Source organism: Malania oleifera, chromosome 4 (assembly GCF_029873635.1).
Source record: "Malania oleifera isolate guangnan ecotype guangnan chromosome 4, ASM2987363v1, whole genome shotgun sequence".
Lineage (NCBI taxonomy): Eukaryota > Viridiplantae > Streptophyta > Magnoliopsida > Santalales > Ximeniaceae > Malania > Malania oleifera.
The window spans coordinates 101,518,166-101,529,739 of record NC_080420.1 but is presented as its reverse complement, the minus strand read 5'-3'; the positions used below and the strand labels follow the sequence as shown (position 1 = coordinate 101,529,739).

The 11,574-nt window shown below is 37.9% G+C and overlaps 1 protein-coding gene across 1 annotated transcript; it reads left to right on the top strand.

The window, feature by feature from the left end:
• Positions 1–1,061: 1,061 nt before the first annotated feature.
• LOC131153050 (rubisco accumulation factor 1.1, chloroplastic-like) lies at positions 1,062–2,837 on the top strand. The gene has a single exon (XM_058105073.1). The coding sequence runs from the start codon at positions 1,238–1,240 to the stop codon at positions 2,582–2,584; it is 1,347 nt and encodes a 448-aa protein (XP_057961056.1). The 5' UTR covers positions 1,062–1,237; the 3' UTR covers positions 2,585–2,837.
• The last annotated feature ends 8,737 nt before the right edge of the window (positions 2,838–11,574 follow it).

Here is an 11,574-nt window from a genome sequence, read left to right as displayed (position 1 = left end):
AAACCTCTGTCGGTATCTTCTCGTCAATGAGCCACATCACCTCATCGACGAGGTCAATAGAAAATTCGTCGACGAACTTCCCCTTCATCGACGAAGTTCAAAGTTGCCCAAGTTTCCGCGTCGTCGACGAAGGCTGCTGTCTCCTTTTGTTCGAATTCCATTTTACCCTTTTCTTTATTATTTAAATACCATTATTCCTCGGGTCATTACACTATGGTTATCTCAGGGCGGCTATGTGAAGAAGGTATTGGAGAGGTTTAGCATAGGTAATACTAAGCCAATGAGCACGCCTTTGGCGAGTCATTTCAGGTTATCTACTGCCCAATGCCCAAGGACGGACGATGAGGTTCGTGATATGTCAAAGGTCCCTTATGCTAGTATAGTGAGGTATCTGATGTATGTCATGCTAGTGTAGTGAGGAGGCAATGCCGCAGCATAGAGGCAGAGGGTCGGGGATTGGCGGATCGGTTTTGATTGAGAAGTGACCCTAGAAAAACCTTTCTTTTTCATTTATATTAAGAGAGCAGATCTAATGTGTTACAGTCTACTACAATTGGGATCATAACTTAATACATATTAATTTATATTTAAATCGATTTTTTGAATTTTGGTTCGATTGTATTTATGAAACTAAAACGAAAACCAAAAATTTCTATTTTCTAGAATTAAAATCAAAATTAAATACTAAAAAAATCGAAACATTCATGATTTCATTCCAATTCTTGTCCCATTTTTGATTTTTTAGTAATTTTTTTGTATACCCCTAAATATACACTTGTAAAACTTAATTAATGAACTTATTGGTGTGATATTGGTTTAATAAAACGTGTCATTTGATACCATCATAGTATCAAGTTATGTATTGGGAACTGAAACTGTGGCAGAAAGTATAGTGTTCTCCATTCGTAGGGTTTCAGACTTCACTACTTGGAAATTGTCACGTGGAGAACCAAATGCATACCATGGACATTTTGATTTTAGTTTGAGAAAACGGGCTGACTAGTTTTTTTTGCCCCCATTTATAAACGGGTCGACTTCCATAAATTTAGACTCATTTTAATCGGATGAGTCACAATCGACTCGCTTATAAACGGGGGATTACGAATTGGCCGGTTTATCAGTAGATTTACTTCTAATCTGAATTCATTTTGGTCACTGCTTTGCCACCCTTACAAATATCAAAATTGTTCGGATAAGCCTCGGCCTGTCTCGTCCTTCACACTTCGCAGTTCGCACCATGATCTCAGTTACCAACCCATCTTCTCTCAACCTCCCTCTCTCCACCTCCTTTCTTCCCCGCCACCGCCGTCTCCTCCTCCGCCCACCACCTTCCCAACCCAGAACCCTGCCAAAACCCTCCTCCGCCGCCATCAACCCACCCCCATCCTCCTCCCCATCCCCGCCTAACCAGCAACTCTACCAACCGTTCCGTTCTCCTCCCTCCCCTCTTCCCCCCCAATTCCGCTCCCTCGACGTCGCCGGCCGCCTCCAAATCCTCGCCAACCGCCTTGGCCTCTGGTTCGACTACGCCCCCCTCATCCCTTCCCTCTACCAAGAGGGCTTCTCCCCTCCCTCCATCGAGGAATCCACCGGCATCTCCGGCGTCGAACAGAACCGCCTCGTCGTTGCCGCCCAAGTCCGTGACTCCCTCCTCCACTCCCAAACCGATCCCCAAATCATCTCCTTCTTCGACGTCGCCGGCGCCGAATTGCTGTATGAAATTCGGCTCCTGAGCGCCGCCCAGCGCGCCTCCGCCGCGCGCTACATCGTCGAAAACCGCCTTGACGGGAGAGGCGCGCAGGAGCTTGCCCGCGCCATGAAGGATTTTCCCCGGAGACGCGGGGATAAAGGATGGGAGAGTTTCAATTACGCTCTCCCCGGAGATTGTCTTTCCTTTATGCGCTTTAGGCAGAGCAGAGAGTGCAAAAATCCTTCCGCCCAGAGGACGGCGGCGCTAGAATTAGCATTGGAGGCCGCTGAGAGCGAGAAGGCGAAGGCGAGAATTACGGAAGAATTGAAGGAAGGTTCCGGCGGTGGGGACGGCGAAGAGGGGAAAATTGACGACGGGGTTAGGGTTCCGGTGGTGAGGTTGAAGGTGGGTGAGGTAGCGGAGGCGAGGGTGGTAGTGGTTTTGCCGGTGTGCAGGGCAGAGGAGAGAGAGAAAGAGGTGGTGGAAGCGCCGTGGGAGTGCAGGAGTGAAGGAAAGTTTGGCGTGTTTGAGGCGGAGAAGGGGTGGCGGAGGTGGGTGGCGCTGCCGGGATGGGAGCCGGTGGTGAGTTTGGCAAAAGGGGGAGTGGTGGTGTCCTTTGCCGACGCGAGGGCATTGCCATGGAAGGTGAATAGATGGTATAAGGAGGAGGCTATACTGGTGGTGGCTGATAGGGGGAGGAAGGAGGTGACGGCAGATGACGGGTTCTATTTGGCAGCGGTTTCGAGCCAAGATGGTGCCGGCAGTGTGTTGAAGGTGGAGAGAGGATCAGCGTTGAAGGGAATGGGCGTGGAGGATAGTTTAGGGACTGTGGTCTTGGTTGTGAGGCCACCCAGAGAAGTAGATGATCAGCTGCGTGATGAAGATTGGGAGTGAAAGTTTGAGGAGATAGGAGAAGGATTTTAATTCAGTTCACCATTGAAGATGGAAATCCATGTGGGTTTGTATGAAATTTCAGTTTTGGGTTTTCATTTCAATGGGTTGTGAGGGGATTAATTTTGATGCCTTTGGTTTTCTTGGCTTTGGTTGGAATTCTGTGTTTCATTATTTATTTGGAGGACTCAATCCTCTCATCCTTTGTTGTACAAATGTTTTAGCAACATGTAATATGATTAAGAATTTTGCTGCATCCATTGTTCAAAAAACATCTTCCTTCTCCTGCTCCTCCTCAATGTCAGATTCTTTTGCCTCTAATACACAAAACATGGTGTTCCCACATTACAGATAACCCTATGGTTAAGCTGACCCTATATTTGGTAGAGGCCTTAGATTTGTATTGGTGGATTTGGACAAAATATAATATAAAATTGTATTGAATTTTGTCCATATCTTTCCAAACCCAAGCTCAAGGCTCAAAATCATGCTCTCAAATGCTGCATGAGTGTTTGCTACAAAATTTCCTATTGTCATATTTTTTGGCTAGCTGTTCATGGATATGGGCAATGCATATTGTAAATGAAGATGTCCCAGAGACGGATGTGTTGATGAGGTTCATTTGGAATTTCAGTGTTGGTGAAAATTGAAATTCAAGATTTGAAATTCATACATCCAAACATTATCTAATTGATAATGCTTATTTGAATATGAATTTCAGTGTTGGTGGAAATTCAAATCTCAATTTAGAAGGGTGTCATTTCAACGCCTCTTGATCGATGCTCTGCAAAATTTGTCTTTCATTATTTTATTTGGGTTTCCTTTGGTTCCCAAAAATGACTAAACAAATCTTTGGTTGTACCTCTTATGTTTCATATTTTATTTGGAGAATCCAACCTTCTCCATAGTTTTAAACCCACTTTGCAATCAATATTTCAGCTGCAGTTAACCTCTTTTCTTTAAAGAAGGGAATGCATCATGCAAGTGCTACAAGTATTTTTAGTTTTATTTTTATTCTTTTGTCTTGAACATTTAGTCAGTCCTCCACACCTATATTTAGCACACATTTGGCAGCTGTAAGGAAGCAGAGATGGTCATGGGTAATGGTGTTGGAGTGGCTTTGCTGGTCCTTAAACAAACAGGTATGATCTTTTTCCAACACATATAATCTCTTAGTTTCTTCTTTTGTTTTAATTTCAGTTAACTTTCTTTAAAGTTTATACAACCACTAGTGAATGATGCACCCGCAATGTGTGTGGCCCATGCTAATTTCAGTAAAAATAAAATAAAAGTCTGCATAAATCATAAATGGAAGCAAGTAAAGATAGGAAATGAAGTTATAGACTCAAAAAAAGAATATTAGTGCTATGACTGTCCAAGCTATCCACGAGCTTTAAAAAAGACTCAAATTGAAATGATACAACGAAAGATTAAAATCTTAGACATCGTGCCTGCCCGAGATATTTCAATAATTAGGTTTTCGAATTCCTTTTGAGATTTGCACTCTGCTGCAGCCTGCAACACCCAACTTTGAAGAGCTGTGGATGGCAGTGAAATTGGAGGTATGATGCAATTCATTTTTAACTTCTCAGCTGGCTGTGAAAATGCCTAAGCTCTGAGTTTGACAGGGGGCAAGCAATCAATTTCAAGTTGAGATTAAACTTTTTTAATCTAGTCAAGTTTGAATGACCCACCACGTTGATCGAGCTTAACTCGTATACAAACCTGTGCTTGATGAGGAAAAATTAGGTCCTCCCATCTAATGAAAACATTTCAAACAGTGAAACCCATCAGATTATACAGGGACCTACAATGTGAGACTCACTGTTTAGAGTATTTTCATTGGGTAGAAAGGGCCACATGGGTCCTCTCAAAAAACCTGATTTTGTTTTCGTACTTGACAATGTAAAGAAATTGAAGATAAGCACAAAAAAGCCAATATTTTGAGTCCCTAGTTCAAATTCAAACATTGAAAAGGGGCGAGTGATTATATATTTGGGATGACAGATGGACTATTCTAGGTGTATATCTTTTTTTTTTTGGGGGGGGGGGGAGGTGAAATATAAATAAAAGAGCATATTTCAGAGTGAAGAAAAGAAAATCCTCCAGTTGGATTAAATGAAAAATACCCATAATCAAATGATGCTTGAAATTATGGATTAAATTGAAGAACTTTTTAAATTCAGAAACACAATCCCAAAAGAATATCATTTTACCCATACTATCCTCTAGAAAGAAAGATTCCAACATCACTGATCCCAGCTAGCATCATAGAACTCACACGCCCTGGCGAAAGATTCCAATATCACTGATCCCAGCTAGCATCATATAGTTCACGCGCCCTGGCTTTTAACAAGAGCAGTCGATTCTTGGATGCAAGCCAAGTGCTTCCTTCCCTTACGGTGTTCTTTCAAGTTGAGTTTACTAGAGCAGCCTACGTTACAAATGTAGCAAAATGCCTGTGGTACACTATTCCAAACTTTTAATGCCATCTTAGGAGCATCATTGTTCTTCAGCATCTGAAAATTTATCTTGTGCCGCTGCCCTTGTAGATGGGACTTAAAATTTGTTTCGGATTGGACTGTCACCTGACATAGAGCACAACTCCACTCCTGAATTTTCGGAGTACCAAGTAGGGCTGGTAGTTGACTACTTTTTGTTAGCTGGGACGGTGGTTCTTCCATTGTTGTTGCCACTTTTTGTCCGTCTTTTATAGTGACTATCTGATTCTCATTCTGAATCTGGTTGAGTGTTGGCCCTCTTTGACAAATCTGCAAAAGATGGTTGCTAACTGTTGATTGTGTCTTCGCTTTTTTTTTTTTTTTTTCCATTTGTTTCCTCTTACCTTCAATGTTTTCTCCTCTCCTTTTTCAATGCTTAGCATAAAGAAAATAGGAAAGAAGGGGAAGCTTTCATGGAAGTGAATGAAAAGAACTTTTATGACACATCAAGAAATCTCATTTCAACTTTGTATGGACACAGGATACTGTTTATATATGATCTGTACTGCCATTCACTGGAATGTACACATTGAGAAAATCTATGATTCAATTACTCTTTGTCTTATCTACCATCACTGCCAATATGGATTTAAAAGAAAGGCAACTCTAGGGTGATGAGATATACATATATGCAATTTTAGATAACGTAGTAGGAAGCCTCCTTACCCACTCGATTAGTGCAGCCACTGCCTTTTCCTCTTCTTTGACTATTGCTGCTACTACCTTTTCCTCTTCTACTTCCATTGCTTTGATATCTTTTTCTCTGACATTAAGCTTTAAGCATGTTTTCTGCATTTCATGTTTCAATTCAAAAATAAATCCCAACCTCCCACACCATACATATTTTTCCTGCATTTAGGTGAGATTGGCACCATACATTGTCTGGGTAAGCTAAATAATTAAAGCTTTCATGTTTGTTTTAGCTTCCATTTTGATTATATCTAGGAGTCTATTTGGTAGAGGAGAACCAGGGAGAGAGAGAAGAACCTTGTCGAAGAGACGAGAAGATAAATGGGTAAAGAATCACAAAAGTAGATTGTCATTTACAAGAATTACCAGTCAGTGCAGTCACTTATCTGAAGTTGCCCAAGAGAGTTTTGGTCTATCTTCATAGTTCGTCTCCATTACTCTCCCATTGGAGGGAGGGAGAAATAAAGTGGATCTTTCTTTTCTCTTTTTTTTTCTTTTTTTTTTTTCATTTCTTTGTTTTTTGTTTTTTTTTTTATTATTATCCTTTTCCCTTTTTCCTCTCCATTTCTTTTTACTTTTCTCCTCTCCACCTCATGACAACAAAAGAAGAGAAGCAAAAAAGGGAACTCATTTCTCTCCTCTCCTCTCTAACCTAACAGACTATAAAGCCAACAAATATTGTACGTCTCTATGAGCTTCATGTTCATATAAATATAATGCACTTACTGGATTTGCACATGAATTTTATGCTCATATAAATATGAATCCGAATTTAGTCCAGAAAGCAGATCTCATTGAGCTAAACTAGGGGAAAATAGACAACACTAATTACAGCAAAGTGAAATACCTCACTGGCATATATTTTCTTCAAAGCTTTAGATCCTGTCTCTTCAAAATCTCTCCTTGTCACAGCAATAGAATTGACTCTCTTTAAAAGGAGGTGCTTCTGCTCGTTGAAAAGGCTGATGAGAACGTTTAGTTCTATGGAGAGGCATGGTCGAATGACGTGTTCATAGGCACTGAGTGAACCATTGAAGTTTGGTATCACTAACTAGCATATGATCATTAGCCTTATGTGTTGCCGCAGTGGTAGCCTGATGTATCAATGTAGAAGAGAAAGAAACTGAAGAAGCTTTCATAAAAAAAAACAGTGAACACACGGAAAATTTTATAAAGGGTTACTTATCAGTACTGTGGCTGGAAAGAGCGCCAAGATAATTATTATATAATTTTCAAGGTTCGTGGAACAGGGTCTATACCAATTCTTCTAGGTTCTGATTGGTTCAAAGATTTTGTTTGAGCAAAAGGAGAGGAAAAGAAAATAGAACCCTGATCCATTTTTAGTCGCATATGACTAAGAATGAAAATTTACTCAAACATAATTGAAATTTAAGAAAAATCTAAAATTAATTACTTTGTCATTTATTATATATGAATTTTTTTTCTCGCTCCTCTTGATGACCAAATTTGGGGAAAAAATATCCATATTGCGTCATATTTTCTTCACTTCCCATACACAGCCCTAAGCCTAAAATCCAATATGAAGAAAGCAGTAGTAAAGGTAGTCAAAATCAGGATAGCTAAACAGAATTACCATTCAACAGGCTTCACAAAAGCATGCTCAAAGAGAGAAATCAAAGAAAACAAAACCCAATATCTGACCAGCTTGTTAATTTCAAACAAAGAATTACTGCTCTCAATGGCGCAAATCGATGCATATCTATTATAAAATGAACACAAAAGCAATCAATGTCAACATTATTATTCTAATCCACAGAGAGAGAGAGAGAGAGAGAGAGAGATACAGAGGATAGCCCAAAGAGAAGAGAGGCCTGCAAGAAGAAAGAAGCATTTTCTCAAATGAGACCTTCCATAGAAAAGCAAAAAGGCAGACATGGAAAATGAAATACATGCACAGAGAACAGTTTAGATACTGCATGGATAACACGGTACCATGCGAGGGGACAGCATTTCCATGCAAGCAGCAGAGAACCCACAAGTCCCATCCTGAAATTACGCCTATACTACCCTTCTAATTTTGCCTGGTTGATTTCCTTCTCAGAATTGGAAAAAGAGAGGGAGACATGCACAAAGAAGTGGAAAGTAATAAAGGAGGAGGAGTTTCAATTTCCAAGGATCCAGCGCGCATGCATAGGCCTGGCAAAACGGGCGGGCGGGCCGGGTTTGGGCTGGTCACTAACGGGCCGGGTCATAAACGGGCGGGTCATTAACGAGTCGATGTTAAATGGATCACACACATGCCAACCCTAACCCGCCCATTTAATAAACGGGCGGGTAACGGGTCACCCGTTTAAAAAATATGATTTTTTTATTTTAAAAATTTTAAAAATTTCATATAAAATGACATTTTGTTTTTAAAAAAACTGTATTTTATTTATTAATTTCTAAATAAAAAGAACATAAAATGTAAAAAAAAATACATCCTGAATACAATTTTTAAAAAATGTAAAATTAAAAAAAACACACACACAGTCACCACACCAGATCCGCGCGTCTGTGGTTCGTTCGAAGGAGACGATGACTGCCGACTGGTAGCCTGGCAGATCCGGCACGTAGCGGCGCACCAGTCACTAGAGGAGAGGAAAGACTGCCGGAGGGAGAGGAGAATCTGAGAGACAGAGAGAGTGAGAGCTGAGAGCCGAGAGTCGAGAGCCGAGAGCCTCTCTCAGAGACGATCCAGACGCCAGACGAGGAGACTGGAGACTGGAGTGGACTGTGGTCCGTGGAGAGGCGCGGCGCTGGTTAGGGTTAGGGTTTCTTTTTTTCAAGTGTGTGTGATTGTGTTTGGGAAGATTGAAGAGTCGAAGACTGAAGAAGACGAAGAGGGAACCGTGAGTCGTGACTCACTGACTTAGTGCGGCACTGAGGCGTGAGTCGCGTGAAGGGCCGAGCCGCCGAAGGCATAGAGAATTAGCGGGTCACCCGGCGGGTGACCCGCCCAGACCCACTTAACCCGTTTATAAACGGGTTGATCCGGACCCGCCCAATTATTAATTGGGTTAATATTCTTAAACCCGAAACCGTTTTAAATGGACGGGTTCGGGTGACCCGACGGGTTATGACCTGTTTTGCCAGGCCTACGCATGCAGAACAGCCGCCCACTACTTGTTGGAAATCTTTCCGAGGATCCAGCGCGCATGCAGAGCAGCCGCCCTTTTGCTTGTTGGAACTCGGAGGGGACCCTTATGTTAACGGCAATTAACCGATCGAATTGTAGATAAAACGACGGCGCTTCCGGCATCCACTAACTATATCATCTTTGGAGCATCTCATCGTGTTGAATTGAATGATTGTTCCTGTGTACTGCTTTGGACTAAATATAAATTTATGTCAAACAAATTTTATGATTTTTAGTTATTTTATTAATTTATTTTTAGAATATTTTAATATTAACTTTGTACATAAATTTTTTAATTTAAATTGAAACAAAATAATGATGTGAATTTAGATATGGTAAAAATAAAATTGTTTTTAAAATTATAAAGTAATAAAGCAGTTTATAATATATTTTTACCATTTTATAATTGTTATGTAATATAAGATTGTTCTCATAAGGCAAATTTTGAAATATAATAGTTAAGTAAAATAATTATAATAATTTTTATTTTTATTGTATTATTTAATTTATGTTATGTTTTAATTTTTCTTATTTTAATCATATTTTTATAATTATTTTTGAACCTAGAAATAAAAAACAAAAAAAAAGTTTTTCACAATAAAGGAGCTTCTCTGTTTTTAACTTTTTTAATATGAATCTTGAAAAACTAAAAAAATAAGTTAATTTTTTAAAACTCCTTCAAAAATTTTTAAAAATATAGTTTTTTTTTGCATAACTAAATGGGACTTAAATGCTTTTGAGAAATCCCAAAAATTAAATATTGAAAAAAAAATTCTAGATTGCAAAAATTTTCAACAATTATTGGTAATCCCAATACAAATTTTAAATGCAATTTTAACATCAATAACCAAACACGATAGTAAGAACAATTGCCAACTATAATAACAGTTGTCACACCACAATTACAATACGATTCTGCATTTAATAAATTCACTAAATGAGAAATTATATAAGAAACTTACTCTATGTATTCACGTGTGTTGTTTATATGTAAAATATGTGACAGTACGTTTCGCATTTGTTAGTATTAATTGTATAAAAGTTAAATCGAGACTTGTTCCTCTATATGTCCATATAGAGGAACAATCACATAGACAATATGGAAGAAGTCCACTATATAACTTCTCCAAGTAATGCTCATCAATCTATAGGCTCATGCTCAAGTCTAGTCTACCAGAAATTAGTGTCGAGACATGTCCCTCCATTTTGTGATGTACCTTTTATTCAGATGTGAAAATCTAATAAGTAGGTCCCGCTCTTATGTACTCATTGCTAGTAAATGTCGAAATCATTGCCACATGTTTCACATCTAAAAAAAGAAGTACATGAACACGTGAGAAGATAGAGTCTCAAAATAATATCTAAACTACTATCATGTAGGTCTATGATGTCATGACATGTGGCTTAAGCATTTTTTAATATTTTTACAATCGTGTGCTATATGAGAGGAATAATAGTTGCATGGTCCTGTGCATGGCAGTTGCATTGGTTAGATTGAAGCGCATGTCCTTAGAATTGGCAAGGGCGTAAGTTTGTTCTATAGGTAATTTTTATTAATGAATGTAGAACCAATTTGTCACATATTTAACATTTAAAACATAGGCACCTGGACATTTGAAGGAGGAGGTTTCTATATAATTTCTTGGATCCTGCCATGAATAACACAATTGTTGTAAAACTAATTATTATTATTTTTCATTTTAAAATTTTCTGAAAATTAAAACAATGGTATTTTTTTTAGGTTCTCGTGATTTGTATAGAAAGTTTTAAAAAGGACTTATTTTTAATCGTTTTCAAGTTTTTTCTTTATAGAGTGAAATTATAAGTTAGTCATTATATTATCAAAAAAATTAGATTTTATTTTCTATAGTTTTAATTGGTACAATTAGAGATTTATATTTATCATTTTCACATAATTATATTTATCATTCAAATTCAACCTAATGATATTAATTAAACATACTACGCTGCATAAAAAATGCTAACCTACCATTACACTTTATTGTATTAGTTGTTATGAATCTAATCTTTAAAAAAATTAAAGGCTTCGTTTGGAATTTTAAAAATTATTGAGGAAATGAAAGGAAAATATTAAGGAATCCACATTTTCATGTTTCGTTATAAAAAAAAGTGAGAAAAAAAAAACCAAATTCATAAATAAAATTTTGATTTTACACATCATTAATGTTTAGTTTTTTCTTACTTTTTAATCATATTAAAACAAACTTTTATTTTTTAATAATATTTAATAAAGAAGAAAAATACATGGAAAAATTATTTTCCTTCTTATTTTCCTTTTTTTTTTCTTTTTTTTTTTCAAGTAAAATCCTTGTAAAATCCTTATAAGAAATTTTTCGTATTTCATTTGTTGAATTAGGATCTTTAACTATCATGATCATCACATGTATTGGCTTCATACAGAAAATAAAAGTTTCAAGAAAACCATACCAGAATTGGTCATAACGTAAATTAGTTTTTGAAAAAAACTTGTAGGAATCATTTCTCTCGCTTAACCCTCTTTTTGTTTTTATTCTTCACCAGATCATATGGATAAAAAGGATTGGTAGCAAGAGCACAATTTCCAACCATATATATATAACCATTATCTCACTCCCCATAAAGTAGGCATTAATAGGAAAAAAACCTTCCACTTTTCCATTAAC

Bases quoted from the DNA above. Each gene is read 5' to 3' on its own strand.
- LOC131153050 (XM_058105073.1), top strand. From the start codon at position 1,238: ATGATCTCAGTTACCAACCCATCTTCTCTCAACCTCCCTCTCTCCACC.